This window comes from Octopus bimaculoides, chromosome Z (assembly GCF_046866305.1).
Source record: "Octopus bimaculoides isolate indiv1 chromosome Z, ASM4686630v1, whole genome shotgun sequence".
In the NCBI taxonomy this organism is placed as follows: domain Eukaryota; kingdom Metazoa; phylum Mollusca; class Cephalopoda; order Octopoda; family Octopodidae; genus Octopus; species Octopus bimaculoides.
This window is the reverse complement of record NC_142944.1, coordinates 13,736,406-13,760,903: the sequence shown is the minus strand read 5'-3', so window position 1 is coordinate 13,760,903 and position 24,498 is coordinate 13,736,406. Positions and strand designations below refer to the sequence as shown.

At 40.1% G+C, this 24,498-nt stretch overlaps 1 protein-coding gene across 2 annotated transcripts in view; it reads left to right on the top strand.

Moving 5' to 3' along the window:
* Positions 1 to 2,190: 2,190 nt before the first annotated feature.
* Positions 2,191 to 24,498, top strand: part of LOC106880967 (neuroendocrine protein 7B2) — a 50,827-nt gene continuing 28,519 nt past the window's right edge. For both annotated transcript variants that reach the window (XR_016244829.1, XM_089365503.1), the window contains exons 1-2: positions 2,191 to 2,325; positions 21,228 to 21,537. Coding sequence is in view for 1 of the 2 variants with exons in the window: in XM_089365503.1 (XP_089221629.1) it covers positions 21,240 to 21,537 (298 nt within the window). In the remaining variant the exon portion in view is untranslated. The remainder of the gene's footprint in view (positions 2,326 to 21,227; positions 21,538 to 24,498) is intronic.

Below are 24,498 nucleotides of genomic sequence, written 5' to 3'. Positions count from 1 at the left end.
AACTGTTTTAATAATATATATATATATATATATATATATAAATATATGTAAAAGCACCTACTACACTCTCAGAGTGGTTGGCGTTAGGAAGGGCATCCAGCTGTAGAAACTCTGCCAAATCAGATTGGAGCCTGGTGTAGCCACCTGGTTCGCCAGTCCTCAGTCAAATCGTCCAACCCATGCTAGCATGGAAAGCAGACGTTAAACAATGATGATGATGATGATGCTCGTGCTAGTGCTATGTAAAAAGCACCCCGTACACTCTGTAGAGAGATTGGAATCAGGAATGGCATCCTGTTGTAGAAACCAAGCCAAAACAGACTATGGAACCTGATGTGGCCTTTGACCTTGTCAGTTCCTGTCAAGCTGTCCAACCCATGCCAGCAAGGAAAACAGATGTTAAACATTGATGATGGTGATACGTGTGTGTGTGTGTGTGTATGCGTGTGTGTGTTTGTCCTTGTCCTCCCACTATTTGACAACCAGTGCTGTTTTGTTTATGTCCCTCATAACTTAACTGTTCAGCAAACTTACAAAATAAGTATCGGGATCGATTTGTTCAACTGAACTCCAGCATGATTGCAGTCAAATGACAGGCAAGTAAATGGTAAAAGATATACATGGCGGTGACGGCGGCGGCGCTGGTGGTGGTGGTGGTGGTGGTGGTGATGGAAACTATATGTGTTGGTTCATGTGCATGCATGTGTATATTTGCATGTATATACTATATACGTGTGTGCATGTCTGTATAGGTGTTTCAGTACACGAAAGAGGGAGAAGAGAGACAGGGAGGGGAGAGAGACAGAGACAGACAGACAGACAGATAGAAAAAAAGAGAGAAAGAGAGCAAAAAGAGAGGGAGACAGAGAGACGGAGAAAGAGAGAGGCAGAAAAAGAGAGACAGACAGACAGATAGATAGAGAAAGAGGAAGAGAGAAAAAGAGAGTGAGATAGAGAGAGACGGAGAGAGAGAGAGAGAGAGAGAGAGAGAGATAGAGAGAGAGAGAGAGGCAGAAAAAGAGAGACAGACAGCCAGACAGATAGAGAAAGAGAAAGAGAGTGAGACAGAGAAAGAGAGAGAGATAGAGACAGAGAGAGGCAGAAAAGAAAGAGAGAAAGAGAAAGAAAAAGACAGACAGAGCGAGAGAGAGGCAGGCAGGCAGGCAGACAGGCAGCCAACCTAGAAATCTAACAACCATCCAATATTAAGATTTGATATGACAGGGAATCAAATACAGAGATTTAAAAATAGAAGTGAATGAATGTGTTTGGAGGACACTTTGCGTAGATCTGTTGTTGCCGTCGTCATCGTTGTTGTCTCTGATCAAGAAGACCTATAATCAAAAGCATTCCAGCCGTGACCATCCCGTCTTTTACCTAGTGTAAGGAACTCTGGTTCACATTTTTTTCAACGCAGCTCCACTTCTGATGAGAGGATATTGGCTGCTATTTCTAGCAGGTTGATCAATCACGTAGTGGCTTTCCTTACAATATGATTTTTTTTTCTCTGTTAGTCTTTTAGTCTTGTAGCAGCGTGCCTGTTATGGTCATGCTGGAGCAGTCTTTTATTTATTTATTTATTTATTGATGAAAGAGAACGAGTAGGCACCAAAAATGGTCGGAAATATAGGAGAGAAAATCTAATAAATGAAATAAATAAATAAATAAATAGAAGAGTGAAATGAGAAATTTAAAGAAAGGAAAGTGTGTGAAAGAAAGAGAGGAGAAAAGAATTAGAGAGAGAGAGAGAGAGAGAGGGGGGGGGATAAACGGAAGAAAAAAAAAGAGAAATTAAAGCGGTAAGAGATGAGAAGATAAAAAGAAAGGGGCGAAGGTGGAAAAGAAGATGAGCGGTATTGAGGTGGTGGTGGGGAATACAAATAAAGCGGGGGGAAAACAACAGGGGAGGAGACAGATTAAGGAGGAAAAGAAGGAGGAGGGGAAGAGAGAGAGAGAGAGAAAGAGGAAGAGGATGCGAAACAAAATGCAGACGACATAGGAGAAAAGATAGAAGGGGAAAGATAGAAAAGGAAGAAAGAGTAAGAAATAAAATGAAATGCTAAAAATAAAATAAGAAAATACCTAAAGAGAAAAAAATTAACAACAACAACAACAAAAAATCGATGATTATTTCCTAAGTTTTGCTAGCGTGACGTCAGTCGTATAAATTATAATAAAATATGATAATTCACTTCGTGTATTTATCGAACTGACAACAGGTCTTATAGTTCCTGTTAAGACGAACATCGTCATTCACCAGCAGAACTCAGCATCATTTATATTGAGGTCATTTAATAACAATTCCAGCCAAACTGCCAGATACAGGTGAGAAATTTATCTACAAGAAAAATATACTTATATATTTTTTTTTACGTTTTTTTTTCTCTTTCATTCGGTGAAATGCTTATATAATATCATTTGTTATTTGTTATTCGCAATATTATGGAGGATTGTTGATGTTGATTCTGGAGTTTGTGTGTGTGTGTGTTTCTTTTCTTTAATGATTGTTTTGATTTAGTTTCCACGCATATATATATATATATATATATATATATATATATATATATATGAAAGTGAGTAAAAAATAATACCAATGAAAATTGCATTACTTTCCGGACTACCCTCGTATATAAATGAATACACAAACGTAGTCAATACTGTCCTACACTACACACACACACACACACACACACACACACAACATATACATATCACACGTATTCACATACATAAATATTGATACACACACATACGAATACATACATACACACACACATCTATGTTTATGTACGTATATGTCAAAACGAAAGTGAAAGTACGAGGAAGTAAAGAAAATATAAGCGCTGAGTGGTGGGAGGAGGAATAACTATACGGTTTCGAATACAAATCAAAATATGTTTTTCGGACCCAAATATGGTTTTCGTATCTATCTATCTATCTATCTATCTATCTATCTATCTATCTATCTGCTTGTTTGTGTCCACCCCTCTTTCTCGTCTCTCTCAGTTCCTCCTATCTTTTTCATTTTGATGTCATTCACTATTTGATGTCTTCTGCCTCTCACCACTTATATCAGCTTGTATATGCTTGTATATTCATGTAGTCGCGCATGTACGTATGGCACTTACGCAACACACGTGTACGCCTATGTAACAGACATGCACAGTAAATAACATACGGCCGGGCAAACATGTTATATATGTATATATAATATATATATATATATATATGTGTGTGTGTGTGTGTGTGTGAGAGTATATGACATTCCTTCGATATTGGTCAACAGAGTGTCGGTGAGAGAAGACGATGTTATTCACCCTCTTTATGTATGTCATGATGTAAGGTTGTGTGGGTGAATGTACCAATATCGAAGGATTGCAAGATCTGTGTGTTTGTGCGTGTGTGTGTGTGTGTGTGTGTGTGTGTGTGTGTGTGTGTGTGTGTGTGAATGTATGTGTGAATGTATTGGGAAAAAAAGTGAGAATGTGATAAAATTAGAATTATGAGATTTCATGAAAGCAAAAACAGAATATTTTTGTTACTTTCTCTATTTGTCTTTTCTCTTCTTGCCTTTTCCTTTCGCTGTTTCGCTTTTCGTCATTTTTCTTGTATTCTTATAAATTGAATAATCAACAAATATGTCGAGAGAAAAAAATATAGAATTAAATCTGATCAATATGGCGGCTTGCCAGTCCTGTATGTTGAGCGAAAGGCGACCAACAGGAATGACATACCTGGGTTTTATTTCTTAACACTTTTGTAGGAATGATTTGGCATCCTTAAAAACAAAACACATATTGACGGCTTCGGTAAAGAAGTCATTTATACATGTTTTTTTTCTTTTAATGTTGCCTATGTTTTAGCCACGTGATTGAGTACGAACATAACCGCCAAGGATTGCGATTTTGTTTGTTTTGTGGTTGAGAGGGTCAAAAATTGAAATAAATAGCAGGAACGTTATAAGGAACATAATAAGTTGACCATTAATGTATTTTATTTTCTCCTCTCATTGGAAACGGAATGGTTTTATGTATACAACATACTTGCATTTAAAGCACTTCCCGCCCTGTACATAAACACAAATACTCCTCCTACTTACATGAAAACAATGGCCCACACACGTCCTAAACGGTGACCGGTAAATAAAGTCACAATTTTGACTAGGAAAAAAATCACAGGAAAAAAGTTACAATTAATTTATGGCGGCCGGTAATAAAGTCACAGTTAATTTATAGGATCCGGACAAACCCCACCTAGGACAAAACCCCCCGGGCAAAACCCTACTGGACAAAACCCCTGTGACTTATTTCCTGTGACTTTATTACCGTGGCTTTTTCCCTGTAACTTTTATACCTGGATTCGTCCTAAACATATGGTATCTTATGCTATTGGCATCCCTAAGTTGTTTAATTTCTAAATGATTCTGTTTTCCTTCTAACACAAATGTACAATCTTGTGTTGTCGCTGTCGCGATGGTATTAGCAAAGGCTGTCATCGCGATGATCCTGATTCAACAGTTTAATGACGGAACGTAATTAGTCAGCTGGACGACTAATTGCGACCTGCGGATCCATAGATTCGGAAATGTCATTCCTTCGTTTAGTATCATACATGCTGTAAATCTTGACATAACAGCAGTTAAATTAATTGCATGCTGTGTCCAACGCGTGGAAGTCAGACTCGTTAGCGTAGCAACGCACAGGGTTAGTGCCTCGTGGGCAAGAACACTCGGTGTCCTCAATTTAATTAACAGACATCACAAGAGCATATTTTGCGACTACAGGAGAATGACTCCCTATTTCGTTCTCGACCCCTTTTTAACCTTGTTTGAGAATGTTGTGGTGTATCCATTGTGAAATCAAAAATGTTCGTTGCCTAATATCAATAGATTCAAAACACATATCAATAAACGATATTATTTACTTGATGTTTTTGAGTAGAATCTTATTCAGACTGTGAAATTTGAAAAACATACGTACATCGATCCATTCACACACACACACACACACACACACACACACACACACACACACACACGTACATCTATCTTTACATAACACAGGCAATCCTTCGATATTGGTACCTGACGTCATTCATCCATGCAATCTTCCCTCATGACGTAGCTAACGAGGCTAGGTTAGAAAAAAAGGGTGAATGACCGCGTCTTCTCATACCGACACGCTGTAGACCAATATCGAAGGATCGCCCATAATACGTATATGTGTATAAACATGCTGAGAGCCCCTTCGGTCATGACTGACCATAGGATTGCACCTAGTGAGTTACCCTCCAAGGCACAAGTCCAGGCAATGATGTTTATGGAAAACCAGCAATCATCCATGCATACCAGTTTCCCCTCTCCACACCACCGATGTTATCCAAGGGAAAGGCAAAGGCTGATACAGCTTGGCACCAGTGACATCAGAACTCATTTCTACAGCTGAGTGAACTGGAGCAATGAGAAATAAAGTGTCTTGCTCAAGAATACAACACGCAGCCCGGGCCGGGAATTGAACCCACAACCTCACGATCGTAAGCTCGACGCTCTAACCACTAAGCCATGCGCCTTCACTATATAAACATACATATATACATACGTACTTACAGAGAGCCGGCTCAAGGTACCGGCAACTCAGGCAGTTGCCCGGGGCGCTATGTGCTATCTAGTCTTCATTTTCATTTTTTCACCTTGTAAAAATTTTAAAAAATTTTACTTGTAAGGGCGCCGAAGTTCAGCTTGACCTGGGCGCCAGCAACCCTAGGTCCTGTCCTGTACATACATACATCATGGGCTTGACGAGAATGTCCACTGAAGAGGATATGGATCCACCATTATCTGCATAATTTGTGCAACCTTCACCCCGAAAAATTACATAATTAAAATAGATGTTAGATAAGAATTGTATTTGTATCGAGCCATGAAGCTATGAGTGGGCGTCCGAACCTGTCAATCACCCCTCCCTCCTTGTCACTCGGAATTATACATGTATGTGGTGGGGCGATCAGCAAGGCGTTTATTTTAATGCAAGCATTACCGAAGTCTTACAGTCGTTAGAGACAACAGATAAATCAGTAAATTCTGCTTATCATTTAGAAAACTCCATTAAGCATTAGGTGACAAATACAAAAGTAGGAGTGGCTGTATGGTAAGTAGCTTGCTTACCAACCACATGGTTCCGGGTTCAGTCCCACTGCGTGGCACCTTGGGCAAGTGTCTTCTACTATAGCCTCGAGCCGACCAAAGCCTTGTGAGTGGATTTGGTAGACGGAAACTGAAAGAAGCCCATCGTATATATGTATATATGTGTGTGTGTGTATGTGTTTGTGTGTGTGTGTGTGTGTGTCTGTGTTTATCCCCCTAACATTGCTTGACAACCGATGCTGGTGTGTTTACGTCCCCGTAATTTAGTGGTTCGGCAAAAGAGACCGATAGAATAACTACTAGGCTTCCAAAGAATAAGTCCTGGGGTCGATTTGCTCAACTAAAGGCGGTGCTCCAGCATGGCCACAGTCAAATGACTGAAATAAGTAAAAGAGTAGAATGATTTCAGATCGTGTCGAATGATTTAGAAAAGTAAATTTCATAAATTGGAACAAATTCAACAGCTTCAAACTCCAAAGTGTTACTCAACAAAAAAAAAAGAAAAAGGTATATAAGCTTATAAAATTTCCAACACCGACGAATCACCCCAAAGCTAGTACCATGTTAAGGAACGGGCACTCTCGGCAGTGGTCCGGGGCGGGCTGGGGGATGGAGTATTACAGATCTAGGGGCCCAATACTGGTCTATGTTATGACGTGGCTTGCTGTCAGTAAGTAAATACTATAAGGCCCAGTGCGTTGATTCGACCGGGAACTCACAATGCTACTAAGACAGTCCAGCCGTGTCCAGCACATCGTGCTTCCATCCTTTTGTTGCATCATTTAATATTTTCATCAAATATGAGACGGTGCCTGTTCTTGCCATTATTTAGTTCAGGATCAGACCTAATTTAACAGACCTGTGATCAAAGAACTTTCCAACCGTGATCATCCCATATTATAGTTTCTTTATATCCACATTTTCCGAAAATATCAGATTTTCTTTAAAAAAAAAAAAAAAAAAAAACAACAACCCAAAACGGAATATAATTTGATAGAATTTGCTTATATCTAGCAGATCAAGCGAAAGCGTAGAAGTTCCCTCAAAGTGTATGTAGAATGGGATATTCTGGAAGGTGCAAAGTGAACTTGGTTCGAACCCGAACGGAACAGCTGTTACACTTATTGATGCTATGCATCCAATCACAGTCTTTGGATTGTAATATTCCTGATATTGTGTTGGTATATCTCAGGCATCATGGTTAGAGTATAATAAGATAACAGAGTATCGCCGTTAGGAGTAGAGGTTTGGAATGTAAAGGAGGAGGAGGAAATAGAATGAATTAAAATTTAAATAAAACAAGATAAATTGAATTATGAGGAGGTTTAATTTTCGTGATAGATTTAAGGATTCAAGAGTTTTAAAAGTTCGTGGATGTAAGAGATTAAGTATATGTAAAATAAACCTCCTCATCTTCTTTTATTTTATTTCAGTTTATTATTGTTCCACCCTCCTCCTTTACCTTCCTAATTTCTTCAACTAATGGCGTTACCCCGTTATCTTATTCTACAGAAATTGTGTGCTTGTGTTTGCTAATGTTGGTTTGAATTGCGTAGGAGGGTTTAGTAGTCTTCTTTGGGATGTCCGTTTTCAGCCAGTCGAGCTGTAATATATCTCATACAGGAAAGCGACGAGCTGGCAGAAATGTTAGCACGCCGGGTGAAAATGCTTAGCGGTATTTCGTACCCGTCTTTACGTTCTGAATTCAAATTCTGCTGAGGTCGACTTTGCCTTTCATCCTTTCGGAGTCAATAAATTAAGTACCAGTTGCGTACTGAGGTGGATATATCGACTGGCCCCCTCTCCCAGAATTCCGGGCCTTATGCCAAGAGTAGAAAAGAATAAATCACACACATGCTTCTTTATTAGTATTGTAGTTGTGTTCAGGAGTATTTTAAATGTGTTTTGCTGTTTTGTTAAAATACATACGTACATGTATGTATGTACGACGGGCTTTTTTTCAATTTCCGTCTACCAAATCCACTCGCAAGGCTTTGGTCGGCCCGAGGCTATAATAGAAGATTCTTGCTCAAAGTGTCACGCAGCTTACTACACAACCACGCCTTGTGTAATAATGTTTTTTTTTTTATTTTCATTTTCTTCCTAAACGTGTGTGTGTTCTAATTATGCTCGTGCACCATTTTGCTTTCTTCACTTTAGCTTTTTACGAGTTGCAAATTTTTTTTGAGCTGTTTGTATATAATTCCTGGTATAGTTGCCTTCTCTGCGCGCGTGTATATCTGTACGTATGTACGTACGTGTATATGTATGTATGTATGTATGTATGTATGTTCTTTTCTTTCTCTTTTTAATTTAGGGTAAATTTTGTTCGGTTGAGAAAGAAAGCATCTTGTTTTAGCCATCATCCTTTAAATCTTAAGAAGGTATTGCAGACTTTTATGTATGTATGTATATATGTATGTATGTATGTATGTATGTATGTATATATGCATGTATGCATGTATGCATGTATGTATGTATATATATGTGTGTATGTATGTATGTATGTATGTATGTATGTATGTATATATGCATGTATGCATGTATGTATGTATATATATGTGTGTATGTATGTATGTATGTATGTATGTATGTATATATGCATGTATGCATGTATGCATGTATGTATGTATATATATGTGTGTATGTATGTATGTATGTATGTATGTATGTATGAGTATGTTCAGTTATATTTTAAGCATATATTTAGATGTCTCCAGAAATCGGAAAATCCCGAAATTCAGGCCACTTCCAATCTGGCTCTGGTTGTGTATTGTATATTCTTGTAAGTGGATAATCCACACAGTTTAATTATATAAATTCATTTAGATTTTGTTCTGTTAGCTGGTATCGCGTACTAAAGCCACTCCAGATACACCAAAAGGAGGACTTTATGAATTTCCTATCTTGTATCACCAATTCTATTCTTTAGGCTTTTAACGTGTTTATCACAAGTATCTTAGAAAATAAGCCACTCTTATTTTACACCTTTTTGGGGGGTTTTTTTTGAATATTTCCACAGATTGCGGAATTTGTTGTGAAACATGACATAAATTAGAAAAACAAAAATTAAATTAGAAAAATGGAAGAAACAGACAACACATTTGAAAAAATTACCAAACATTAAACACACACACACACACACACAAAAGCAATTCATCACCTTAAGTTGAAAATTTGGGGTCGCTGGGAAACCTCTCTAATGACCACTGAGGCAGGCTACCATGCTTGCAGCGTTGCCGCGGGTGATGGCGAAGCTGATGTGCTGGAACAACCAAGCGCCCTCACGAGCTTCACCAGTCACCTCTGCTAGGCGAGCTGCTAGTGAAGACAGGAATCTCTCAGTCAGTGGTCCGACCCCACCAAACGTCTCGAATGCCACAGGATAGAAAATGTAAATGGCCGACAGATTGCGGCACTTCAGGATTTTGTTCCATTCGGCCGCAGAAGTTGTGGATCTCGCCCTGGCCGCAGCATCCATGATGTGAGAAGAAGCAAAGGAGTCGTTAATTACAAAGTCCCAGACAGAGCATTTGCCTCTCAACCAAGGGGCACAGGATGAGGCCGTCAGATCTTTTCCCATCACATCTGGACAACCCATATGGTTCCAAGATGGAGGGAATATTTGCCCGGGCCAAGCTCCTCTCGAGCCTAAAGCTCAACTCCGTATGACGCGCGAAGCGATCAGCATTCAAGTGGAAAGTAAGACCATGGAAGCCTGTGGAATCGAGGAGGTTGCCACAACGACAGCTCAAACCCATGCATACGTGAGCTCTAAGGACAATGGAGACACGAAGTTCGTCCAAGCTGAGTAGGCCACCAACGTTAACCACAGGGATGGCATCAATCCAGTCACCCGAGTATTTGACGCTAGCAAACAATAAGCGGCACCTTGAAAACTGGTCCGACTAGATGAAGAGGGAGTCGAAAATGGCCTTCGAAATTATGTTGTCCCAAGCTCTCTGACTCCAACAGTCCTCCACCTTCTCAGGAGCAGACAAGCCCAATTCCCTCCAATGTTGGAGAGCTTCATCCAAGTCCCTGTTGGAACTAGTCCATATTGGAGAGGAGAGGATGTTGCTCACCAGGGTGGAGCAGGCGTGAGTAGAGGAAATGAAGCAAGAGACAGAGAGGAGCGAACACTTATGAAGACCAAGACCCCCAAATCTGAGTTCAAATTCCGCCGAGGTCGACTTTGCCTTTCATCCTTTTGGGGTCGATGAAATAAATACCAGTCGAATACTGGGCTCAATGAAATCGACTATCCCTTTCCTTGTGTCTATAGTAGAAAGGATTATTATTATTATTATTATTATTATTATTATTATTATTATTATTATTATTTTTGTTGTTGTTGTTTAATGAGTTGGCGAGCGGGCGGAATCGTTCCTGTGCCGTGCAAAATGCTTAGCTGCATTTCGTCCGTCTTAGCGTTCGGAGTTCGAATTCTGCCGGGGGGCAAGTTGGCATGGGGGGGGGGGAGTAACTTTGTCTTTCATATTTCGGGGTCGATAAAATAAGCACCAGCTGGGGACAGGGGTCGACATATTTAATTTACCTTTCAATATTTAATAGTTTATCAGCAACGTTATTTTCATCTCTTTTCTTTTTTTTTTCTATTTCATTCGTTTCACTCTTACTATCACTTTAATTTCCGATCTTAATTTTCGATAGTTTCCAACTATTATTTGTTCGGGTCATATTTAACTGAGCTAGTTACTTAAATTTAGTTTGTTTTTATATTTTAACTACAAATAGACCTCTGAATAGTTTTCTACCAACATATGGCCTATCGAGTGATCAGTCGATAGCAACACTTGGCTAACGAATGTATATGAATTACAATGTTAAGGAGTAACGAAGGTAATATGACAGAAATTGTAGACAATACTGGTTAATTACTTACACCTAGGAACTTTGAAAATGGCATTGACAGATAGTATTTAAAGGGAAAGTATATAAATAATAATCACTGGAAAAAGAAAAAACCATTTTCTAAGAATTTATATAAAGCATTGTATTCTTAACAGTCTTTTTACAATGGACGTAAGATAAAAATCTTTCAGAAGGAATTTTTAAGGGAGGAGGGGGTTTGTTTCGAAGGGAGATAACTCAGCTTCTTCTGTAAAACGCTTTCAAAATTTCAATATCAGGCGGCGAGCTGGCAGAAACGTTAGCACAGCGGGCGAAATGCTTAGCGGTATTTCGTCTGCCGTTACGTTCTGAGTTCAAACTCCTCCGAGGTCGACTTTGCCTTTCATCCTTTCGGGGTCAATTAAATAAGTACCAGTTACGCACTGAGTTCGATGTAATCGACTTAGACCCCTTGTCTGTACTTGTTTGTCCCCTCTAAGTCTAGCCCCCTGTGGGCAATAAAGAAATAAAAGAAATGAATATTAGCCAAAAAAAAATAATAATAAATAAAGAAATAATAATAAGATATAAATAAAACGAGATTTTTTTGTTTTATATTCATATAGATTAAATAATAATGGTTTCAAATTTTGGCACAAGACCAGCAATTTTGGAGTAAGGGGCTAGTTGATTATAGTGTTCAACTGGTACTTATTTTATCGACCCCAAAATAAGGATGAAAGGCAGAGTCAGCATCGGTGGAATTTGAACTCAGAACTTGAAGACGGATAAAAATCCTCTGTATTTTGCTCAATGGGCTAACGATTCTGCCAGCTCATTGTCTTTAAGCTATTAAATATTAAAACACTAGCATATCCGTGTCGTCAAAAATGCCGACAGTTCCGTTAATGATAGAAAATGGCGCATCAACACAAATGGGGGAAACCATTGATAAATGTCAGCAATCTAATAAATATATGCACAAAGACAGAATTGATGCACTTGAAGAATCAGATACGGTTGTAATGTATTGGTTGAATATATATATATATAAATATAAAGAATAAAAAGTTTTGAATGGTACCACAATGCACTATAAAACAAAAAATGAACTATATACCTGTTGTAATTTGGTTATCTATAGTCCAATGATATTTCGGAATTACAATTCCTTCTTCAGATCTTCTTAGTTTATAGCAGCGGCTCCATCTAAGAATATCTGAAGAAGGAATTGTAATTCCGAAATATCATCGGACTATAGTTAACTAAATTACAACAGGTATATAGTCCATTTTTTGTTCTATAGTGCATTGTTGTACCATTCTAAACTTTTTATTCTTTACAAACAATACACAATGCTTCAAGCAAACTACAATACTCTGCTATATATAAATATATATAAATGTAGGTATACATGCGATGGTCTTTGGTTAATAGCGTCAATTTTGACAATTCTGTAAATAACAATAATATTTTATACGCTTAAAGCTTATAAGTAATCACTATGCAATGACTAAAGAAAATAGTCTAATAATGAGGCATATAAGCCCTCAATGTATAAAAGTAGTGAGAACCCTATGCATACGAGAACCCTACTTTTTTGATTGAAGGCTTAAATGCCTCATTATTAGACTATTTTCTTTAGTCATTGGATGGTGATCGTTTATAAGCTTTAAGCTTCTAAGATATTATATATTTTTATATATGTGTGTGTGTGTGTATGTATACACACACAGTAATCACTCGCTATATCAGAGCTCACCTATCGCACCCTCAGTATAATTTTCTGGCTAATATATGTAAATTTATATCATGGGTTTCTGCGGCCAACAGATATTTAATTTTTGTTTTTTTACTTTAATTATTTCTTTGGTAAAACAAGCATTTTCATGCCTAAAAATTAAAAAATTAATAAATGAAAACAGAGTACAGTATAACACATAAATTAAAATATATTAAAAGAAAAAACGTAGTACACTGTAGATGAATAAACAAAGAATCGCACATACTGTATGGAAAACGAAACTCGGGAGGTGGGTGTGTGGTGTTGTTTTGCATTTATAATAAAATAAATATATACAAATTATAAAAATAATTCCAAAAAATATACAGTACAGTATTGTTTCTACTTCATGGATTTTCATGTATGACAGTGGGTCTTTGAATATAACACTCATGATAGTTGAGGAGTTACTGTATATATATGTATATATATATATATATATATATATATCATTCACATAACATTTGTATATAGGCTATGTGAACAATAATATTTTGCAAACAAAAATGTTTAATGTTTAATTTCATATGTATATATTTATATATCTGTGTGAGTGTGTATGAAACTGATAAACCAAATACAATTTATGATAAAAAATCTACTGTTTTATTTTGATTATAATATCAGCATCTTTAGAGCAAAACTCTTGAAAGATTTCCGCCTACTTTACTGCCTCTGACTCTCATTCACTCCCACTTTGTTGTTTTTCTCTTCTTTCCCTCTAGTGTGACTGACAGGTCACACACTGAGTTTTATTGTAAGATTATTGAAGGTGGCCACAAATGAGCAGACTACTGGCCCTGAATACCTTATTGAGATGATTCTCAATCATTTTGTATTCTGTGGCTCCACATGTCTACGTTAGAGGTTTCAGCTTTATAATTTTATGCCACATAAGCCTATGAAAATAGTAGTATAGGAAGATTCAAAAGGTTTACAAGATAGCAATTACCCACTTAAAGAACCCCCCCCCCCCCCGTCAGACACACACTACCAGAATAGTTCCATTAACAATGTCCTCTTAAGCAATTCCAGCAACCTTCGACTGAAGGGAGCTCACTTTGGTAACCAGTGATGTTCTAATTAGAAGGTCTTAAGTTAAATTAGCTTCAGTTTAGCATCCCTACCTCTGTCCAATAGTCAACAGGTAACACAAAATAACTAAAAGCCAAATACATTTTCAATTTCTGTGAGAGTTTTTGATGTGATTTTTTTTAAAAAGGAGACTTCAAGTTTTATATTGCTTAAGGTTTCACCAAATTTAAATCCAGGCCGTTGCCAGTACTGCCTGACTGGCCTTCGTGCAGGTGACACGTAAAAGCACCCACTACACACTCTGAGTGGTTGGCGTTAGGAAGGGCATCCAGCTGTAGAAACTCTGCCAAATCAGATTGGAGCCTGGTGTTGCCATCCGGTTTCACCAGTCCTCAGTCAAATCGTCCAACCCATGCTAGCATGGAAAGCGGACGTTAAACGATGATGATGATGATACATGCACATCTTTCTATACTAGCGCTGGTTTAATCATTAAGCAAAAATAAGCACATTCTTCGGGTATCATGAGGAGGTAGGACACCACAGAAATGGTAAATGGTTTACAGCACAAAAGAAATCACTTTGAACTTGCTAAAATAATCTTAAAAGTCGTTTATGTGATCTGAAATATAATTTCAAAGTATTCATGGTGTCATAGTGAAGATCTGATCGAAGCCTTTGCAATTAAAAAAAAAAAAAAAGAGAGGACAAAACTTTTCAAATATAAATAAAGTGGAAGTTTACAAAAATAAATATTATTTTCTATCTTACTGTTTTGTTTCATTTTGAAAACTAAAAATTTATTTTATGGTTTATTGTTGTTTATATTTTGAATTGCATCTATCTATCTATCTATCTATCTATCTATCTATCTCTTCTCACGGACGTGCTGTCACATCGGCTGCGAAGGTAAACGTTTATTTGACCTTTTACTGTCCACATTTTGTTGGAATTTTTTAATAATTTTGTTGCGAAGCACCTAGGCTTCATTTGTGTGTATTTTCAAGGGCAGGAATTGACCCCCAGGGGCAGTTTCGGCCCTAGCAAAATACAAAAATTTCCTTCTTGACATTTGAAAAATGTCGAGAAACATAATTTTGGAACGCTTGTCTTGTTCTTTTGACAAGCATTTCCCGAGGCTTCAGATGCCAGAAGAGAAAAAAGAACAGAATAGCGCGTGCTCATGCAGTGACACGAACGCAGTTGCTATAAACGTCACAAAGACTGTGAGTACAGCTACTAACATCCCTCTCACCACCACCACCACCACCACCACCACCACCAACACCAACAACAAAAACAAAACTGTAACCAAGGTTACAAAACCATGCGTGAAAACCGTCACAAATGTCTCTGACGTAAGCACCACTGCTGCTGACGCCATCATCACCACCACCAACGACAACAACAACAACAACAACAACAACAGCAACAACGACAACAACAACAACAACAGCAACAACAAGGAAGTAAAGTTATCGGCCGTCAGCAATGACACCATCACCTGTTCAACAAACTCTGCTGCCACTACCACCACCTTTGAACCAGGCAGTACATACACCAACATAAACAAAAATATCCAGAAGAACATGTCCGCCAGCACAACAAAAACAAATTTCGCAAATGCTTTAAAGGAAAAAAGAACAACAGTGACATTCACACAAAAACAAATAAAAGACACAAAATCCCTTCTTACGAAAGAAGGAGATGATGTCAGAATTAACATCCCAAAAGATATTATAGAAATGAAAAACAAAAAGTGCATCATTTATAAACTGGTAAACACAAAAACCAGACGTGTAGAAAATGTTAGCACAGATAAAATTGAAGTTTGTCTTAGAAAAATTTGGCCTTATCAGAATCATGTCACCTGGGGAAGGAAATTCGGAACGGTGCAAGTAAGGTTTCTGGATGAAAATTTAGCTAAACAATTTTCGACACTCTCTCTCCGCACAGATGACTTGGTAATGATACCGAGTTATCTAGGACAGAGAGTGACCAAAGTTATGATAAAAAATGTGCCATCGGAGGTGGACACCCAATGGCTGATATCGGCCGTGTGCCTGGAAATGGAGGAGGCAAATATTTTGGAGATTACGGTCGGAGAGGAAAAGAACTGGGGAGGGAAAAATCTGGAAATCCTTCTCCACATCACGGAGGAGGCTTCACAGAAAATTCCTCCAAACATTAGATTGGCAGAGGACCACAAGCTGTATGTGGTGGTAGAGGGCAGGCGACCTCGCTGTTACCTATGCAACAGCGAAGCACATCTGAAAAAGGACTGCCCTCTGGCCGCTAAACAAAAACAACAACAACAACAACAACAACAACAACAACAGAAGCAACTACCAAATACCCCCAACAGAAAAACCTTACTACCAACACCACCAGCAACGCAAAAAACAACAACAGAAATATCAGCAATAACCACAACAGAAAAGACAACAGAAACTGCAAAAACAGAAGAAAAAAAAGAAAATTCCAAGACTGCCTCTCCCTCCCCCATATCACATACACCACACATAAATAACAAGGAGCCAACATCAATAAAAACAGCAACACAAACATTCACAGAAACACACACAGACGCACAAAATTTGCCGTTACCTCTTTCTGACTCCTCAGATCTCCCATCATCCGATGAAGAGAGTGGGGAGGAGTGGAAAATAGCTACGAAAGGAAAGAGGAAGCGCAGTAAGAAGAAAACAAAACAAAATGCAAACACAAACAAAGCAGGGAGATTCACATCTCCCGAAAATACTACTAACACCAATAGTAATATAAAAAAAACAATGCTAACAGCAATAGACAGTACAAACACAGAGTTGATGAATTACATCAACTCTAAAACAAACATCACAAATAACTATATCAAAACCAACAACCACCCACGTACAACACCGCCAAAACACATTAAAATTATTCATGTAACACCAGCATTACACAACACAATAAAATCCCTCTACCCCAACTCGGTAGGGGGATTCCAGAAATATTTGTGCAAGAAATTGTACAATAGCCTCCTTGGTGAAAAATCCAAGGAGGAAACAAAACTTTCTAACGGCAAGTAACACTCTGTTCTTTTGTTTTGTGCTTTAAAGCACACGTATAAATAGAATCATGGTGAAGATTGGTTGTGTGAATGTGCGTGGCTTAGGGTCCCCTTGGAAACAAGGGTACCTCTTAAATGACATCAAGTCACACAATTTGGATATCATAGCCATTAGTGAGACCAGACTCCATGAACCGCGGGCCCTAAAGTCCATGTTTGGCGGACAGTTTAACATTTATTTTTCTCCCTGTCTGACGAGGATGGGCGGTAGTGGCACGGCGGTTCTTTTTCGCAAGAGTCTGGATCTCCAAGTAAAGACGATATTTACGGACCCGGAGGGTAGACTGGTTGTCCTAGATGTGGACGGCAGCGATGGAGGCGCTTTTCGGTTGCTGGCAGTTTATGTGCCTCCTTTAACAGGTCGGTCAGACTTCTTTCGACGTCTAGAAGTATTCCTGGGAACGTCTCGTCCCTTACTTTTAGTGGGGGATTGGAATGCTACCTTGGACACGCATCTAGACTACGTGGGGAGTGACAAAAGTAGAAGGGGATGCAAAGGCCTCATAGACCTGCTCAGACGCTTCCAGTTGTCTGACAGGTACCGACTCGACCACCCAAATGTGCCAACGTGGACTTGGAGCAACCGCATTGGGTCGTCGAGATCGTATCTAGATAGGATAGTGTGTAGGACAAGAGATAGAGATAGTTTAGGATGTCCACAGTTCCACATAGTCAGCTACACGGATCACAAACTTGTGACGTGTACGCTAGACTTAGATAAGGCACATAGGCAGGGTCCCGGTTACTGGAAACTAAACGCGTCTTTCCCGTCGAGACAGGTTTTCAGAGACCGGATTAGCACGTTAGTAAAGAGGGCTTTGACGGGAGCCATCGTCAACAACAAATGGTGGTTTGCCCTCAAGAGAGCAGTGAGGGCGGAAGCAATAAGGTATAGCAGGGCACTAGCTGTAGAGAGGAACAGAGAAGAGGGGGAGCTAGTGATAAAGTTAGAAGAGGCATTGCGAAGTGGCATCGCATCCGACGTTTTAGCGGCGAGGTTGGCCCTCGACCAACACTTCAATGCTAAACACGAAGGGTGTGCTGTCAGGGCAAGGATGCGTGCTCTGAGGAATGAAGGTGTTGGAGCCGCACGAGAGGCCCGGGTGGCGGAGGCGCAGCGGGGTAACAGAGCCACCATCCGGTCTCTGGTAGACGAACAGGGGCGCGAATTGCTCGAGCCGAGCAAGATGTGCGAGGCGTTTCAGCGGCATTTTGCCCGACTGTTCGGGAGGAGTGGCGAGCGAGAAGGCAGGGTGGACTTTAGTGCCTACCTGCACAGCTTGCCACGACTCTCGGCAAGAGAGGCGGAGTGCTGCGAAGGGGTCATCACGGCGGAGGAGGTGAGGGACGCGATGGCGGGTTGCTCGACGGACAAATCTCCGGGTTTGGATGGTCTGCCCTACGAGCTTTACAACTGTATGCCAGACTTGTTTGGAGAAGTCTTGGCGGTCGTGTACTGCAACTGGCAGCAGAACGGGAGCATTCCCGGTTTTGTGAGCCGAGGAGCGGTAACGCTGCTGAAGAAAGATCCAAACAAGGGGGACGCCATAGATAACTTTAGGCCCATCACTCTGCTCAATGCAGACATGAAAATTTTGGCCAAGGTGTTAGCCAAGCGGTTGGCGTTTGTCATCGAGAAACTGGTCGGCACGGAGCAGACGTGCGCCGTGCCGGGCCGGAGCATCCATGACAACCTCCATCTGATGCGCTACATCATAGAGAGGGTAGTTAAGGAACCTGGCATGGGTGGGGCCCTGATCAATTTGGATCAATCGAAAGCTTTCGATAGGGTAGACCATCGATACTTGGAGGCCGTCCTCGAAGCGGCCGGCTTCGGTCCCGTTTTCCGCGGCTGGATGGCTGCCTTGTACACAGGCATCCGTTCGGTTGTTCGCGTCAATGGACGTCTATCGGGACCCTTCGACATTGCACGTTCGGTTCGTCAGGGATGCCCCCTGTCGCCGCTCCTGTACGTATTGACTCTCGAGCCACTACTGCGGAAGCTGGCGACGCTGAGGGGCATCCCGCGAGAACTGGGGTGCGGGACGAGCGTGTCGGCATACGCGGACGACGTCACCGTCATAGCGTCTAGCCACGAGCACATCGAGCTTGTCGGCGAGACGCTGAAAGACTACGAAGCGGTGACGGGAGCGAAAATCAACCGGGATAAGTCGGTGGGTTTGCTGCTCGGCACCTGGAGAAGCAAGCCCATACCGTCCGGCAGCGCCTCAGTAGTGGGACGCTGGACGGACGGTCCGGTCAAGTTGCTCGGAGTCTGGTTCGGTCCGGACCTGCAAACGGAGAAGAACTGGGACGAGATAACGAGTAGGGTGGCCACTCTCTGCCGGCAATGGTCCGAGAGGAAGCTGTCCCTAAAAGGTCGGGCGGAGGTGGCGAACGCGTACATCGCGTCCGTCATCGAATACCGCCTGACCGTCGTGCCTTGTCCCGATCGCGCCATCACCGAAATGGAGCGCATCCTCTTCCGCTTTTTGTGGAAAGGAAGCGTTCCGATGGTGAGGCGATCCGTTTGTTGCCAACACCCGCTGAAAGGAGGGCTGGGCATGCCGTGGTTGATGATGCGCAGACATGCGCTGAGACTGCGACATCTCCGGCTCTACGTAGACGACGGTGAGCAGGTGTGGTCGCCGTTTGTGCGACGCGCTTTCCCGCAGCTCGTCTCCATGACCGAGCTGCAGTCGTGGATCAAAAAGAGGCCGAGGAATGGCGAATGGCACCGTGAGTGTCGCGTTGCTCTGCAACAACTTTGCCGTCCCGGGTCGACCTTGAGCGGCTGCATCACAACGAAGTCATTCTATAGGGGATTAGTGGAGGGCAGGTACGACGACGATCTCGGGGCGAACCTGGGCGTCGACGAGGAATACCTGACCCGCCTGTTCAGGACGACTTTCGGGCCGGGACCTATGGACAACTTCCAGAGATCCCTGGCCTGGCAGTGTTACCGAGAGGCGCTACCCGTTCGGGATAAGCTCTATAGACACGGCTCGCGAAATGTGGGGCCGACCTGCCCGAGATGCGGTCAGAGCGATGAAACCGTTCTGCACGCACTCGTGCAGTGTCCAACCATTTCGGAGCTGTGGGCTTATGTCGAACGACTGCTGTCGCGTGTGGGACGAGTCGGTTTATCAACCGAGTCTATCGTCAATATCGTCACGCCTCCTTCCTTTAAACGGGAAGGAAGAGCTGTATTTATCGTACTTGTGGCTATGGCCAAAGAATGCATCTGGTGGACGCGTCTGAAAGGATTAGAGACAAATACTTTCCTCTCTGGTCAATCTCTCATCAACTTTTTCAAGTATCACTTGAAAAGGAAGGTGAGAGTAGAGAGGCAAGTGTTGTCTAGCAAATGTTTCGAAAAAAGATGGATACATGTAGCAAGAATGGCACGTATAAATGACGAAGCCACCTTGACCATGATTCTATAAAACGTTTTAAAATTTTGTAAACAGAGAAATTTTATTTAACAAACTGTGACGCTAAAGACCGAGGTTACCGTGGTCTTTTCGTAGGTTTTTCTTTCCACGGATAACCTCCCCATTTATTGGGAATTTTTTGTATTATTTCGTATTTTTTGTAAATACCCCAAACGTTTTGCGATGTTTTTTTTTTTTTTTTTTTTTTTTTTTTTTTTTTTTTTTTTTCTTTTCATCGTTGTCCCCACTTTTGTTTTTTTTTTTCTGCTTTGATTTCGACCCCCTCGAAAAGAAAAACTCTACATTTGTATTTTGTCCCCTCTGTGTTGAGCCCTGTGTGGCTAATAAAGAAACCTATCTATCTATCTATCTATCTATCTCTCTATCTCTCTCTCTCTCTCTCTCTCTCTCTCTATATATATATATATATATATATACAGAGAGAGAGAGAGAGAGAATTCACAAAAAAACACACATGAAGACAGGTGGTGTAGAAAACAAACAGATGTATTAGTATAACGCTCGGGAATTGAGAAAGTCTTTAATGTTTCGAGCCTAAGCTCTTCCACAGAAACGAACACAGGAAGAAACAAGGAGAGAAAAAAGATTTGTGTAGTGGTTAGCAATGGGGCGGTGGGGGGAGCACCAAAATCTTTCAAATGCTTAGGGCCTCTATGGGTCTTAATCAAGCCTTCTCTCACATACATTCTCATATTCTCTCTCTCTCTCTCTCCTCTTCTCCCCCTTCTCTCTCTATTTCATATACGCACCTCACATCAATATATGTATTTGTACGTTAAATATCAATATACTGAAATAATTGTGCTTTTTTTTTTCTTTCTCTCCTTTTTTTTTTGTGTTATCCAGAAATTGGAAACAATGCATCTAAAATTGATAACATCTCTCTTGGTGATTAGCCTGTGGGCATGTGCCCCTGCACATTCCACATACAATGCAGTATTGGACAGAATTATGCGTCTAGCAGAATTCAGGGATATGGAGGAGAACCCGGCTTCATATATTGATGACGACCGTTCAGCCAGCAGGAAGAACTGGTTAAATTCTCCGTCAGACTCGAATTTAGATTTAAGTTACCGTGATTTCCTTGGTGCAACCAACCAGCGGGATGAAGAATACCTTCCTGAAAATACCCTTTGGGGTTATCAGTTCATTTCAGGTAAGAATATAATATCTTCTATGTTTTGTCTTTTACTTGTTACAGTCATTGGACTGCAGCCATGCTGGGGCACCACCTTGAGGAGTTTTGGTGAATGAATTGACCCCAGTACTTATTCTGTCAGTCTCTCCTTTGCTGGATCACTAAGTTGTAGGGGTGTTAATATATACACATGCAAATATATATTATCACACACACACACATGCATGCATGCATACACGCACACACACACACACACACACACAGATACACACACACACACACAGATGATGGGTTTCTACCATTTGAGCGTGGCCGTTGCCAATACTGCCTGACTGGCCCTCGTGCCAGTGGCATGTAAAAGCACCCACTACACTCTCAGAGTGGTTGGTGTTAGGAAAGGCATCCAGCTGTAGAAACTCTGCCAGATCAGATTGAAGCCTGGTGTAGCCATCTGGTTTCACCAGTCCTCAGTCAAATCGTCCAACCCATGCTAGCATGGAAAGCAGACGTTAAACAATGATGATGATGTTGATTATAATGAACTTCATCTTTCATGCTTCCAGGGTCGATGAAATAAAGTAACAGTTAAATATTGGACTAGATTTATATTGCTTTAAAGCATCCGATATGTAAATGGAATTATTCTGATGGTTTTATTACAGTGAATAAGCCTTAAAATTATGAATTATTAGGTAGCTTTTAATAAGATGAAATGGTCACGAATGGAGTGCCTTTCAAGGTCTGCTTCATTAGTGTTGATCTAGGGCTAATTAACAGGACATCCAAGGGGGCTTTTATGTATCACTCATGTATCACCTGCTAGAAACAGCAAGTAAATCTCATACAAATCGAACCCACCAACCATCTTAGAAAAGGATTCGTTGAATAAAGTCATTCTGGGTTTCCTGTACGTAGGAAGAAATCTTGATGGGCATAACTGCCCAGTTAGAGTTGACCTGGGGTTAATTAACAGCAGCAGCAACAACAAAGATATTTAAAAGAATAAAAATTAAAGAAACACCAAATAAATAATATTGTAGGAGGAAAAATCTAAGAATGCACATGGGAAAATATGCACAAATCATTTTATTAAAACAGATATAAGCTGATAAATTTTTTAAAAAGTCTTGTTCTTTTTTCGTTTTGTGTTATGCATGTCGTTTTTCGAGTTGTCTTGGAATCAGTTACTGACCAAGTTGAGGTGTGACTGTATATGTACATTTTCTTTAAAATGTTCCCAGCATTTCAGATAAATAAATTTAATTAAGTAGTGGCTGTGTGGTAAGTAGCTTGCTTACCAGCCACATGGTTCCGGGTTCATTCCCACTGCGTGGCACCTTGGGCAAGTGTCTTCTACTATAGCCTCGGGCCGACCAAAGCCTTGTGAGTGGATTTGGTAGACGGAAACTGAAAGAAGCCCGTCGTATATATATATATATATATATATATATATATATATATATATATATATGTGTGTGTGTGTGTGTGTGTGTGTGTATATGTTTGTGTGTCTGTGATTGTCCCCCAACATCGTTTGACAACTGATGCTGGTGTGTTTATGTCCCTGTAACTTAGCGGTTCGGCAAAAGTGACCGATAGAATAAGTACTAGGCTTACAAAGAATAAGTCCCGGGGTCGATTTGCTCGACTAAAGGCGGTGCTTCAGCATGGCCACAGTCAAATGACTGAAACGAGTAAAAGAGTAAAAATAAAAAAAATCTTATTGCGTAAGTCAAAGGTACATAATCTATAAGCAGCGTTGAAATAAAGTGATTACTTCCCTTGAAATGAGGAAGGGAGGTAATTTTCTTTTGTGCATGCGTGTGTGTGTGTTTGCTTTTAGTAATATTCTGAAAAAACAAAAGACTTGTTTTAAATTCTGGATGTCGAGCAAACCATTCTCTTTGTTTAGTTGTGGGAATCTTCTATTTGTTTCAGATATTAAACTGCAACCAAACTGGGGGCACTGACTTGAAGAGTTTATTTTTAGTTGAAAGAATCAATCTCTATTTTTTTCTTTGTAAACCTGTTTTTTTTTGTCGGTCTCTTTGGCGAACCGTTTGATTAAGGGATCATAAACAAACCAACACCAGATGTCGTACGGTGGAAACACTCACACACGCACTTATTTAACTTTGGTGATGTAAACAGGAAAATAACGCAAAACAACTATATTTTATTAATAATTTCTGCTGGCTATTTATAATATAATATGTTATAACAAGTAGAAATATAAATTTTATTCAACGCATAGATACTGAACAGTATAGATATAAAGGATAAAATCCATTTTTCTTTATAAAAGCAGAAAAATTTTTCGGCAGCCAGCTTTTAAAAAGAAAAAAAAGGATTTTATCCTTTATATCTATACTGTTCAGTATCTATGCGTTGAATAAAATTCATCTTTCTACTTGTTCTACCATACATTTCAGCGCTTCCAAAAAATTTTTTTTCGTTTACATACGGCATAATATGTTATATTATAAATAATTGCTTGAAGTTAATCAACTCAGATATATATTAGAAGACACCCAAAATATCCCACAGTGGGACTGAACCCGGAACCATGCGTTTGGGAAGCAAACTTCTTACCACACAACCACGTCTGGGACAATGTAGAACTACCTGATCTTAACTGCCCTTCTCCTCTTTTTTTTTTTTTTTTTTTTAATGACTATGCGGTGTGTGCGTGATTTGACGGAGATTTTATTTTGATTAAATGTAGTCATTATGTAAAGATATACACTTGTTAGGTCACTAACACGCACGCACATATACATAACGCAGCAGGGTGTGATTTGAGAAAGATCAGGTAACAAAGAATAATTGTACTATGCAGACAATTCAGACTAAGATTAATTTGGTCTTTAATGCCAATTAGTGAGACTTACGAATACGTTTCGGTCTTGTTAGTTAATTCATTTTTTTTTTCCTTTTTTAAATATCAACAAAACACAATAACAACGACAATAATAACTA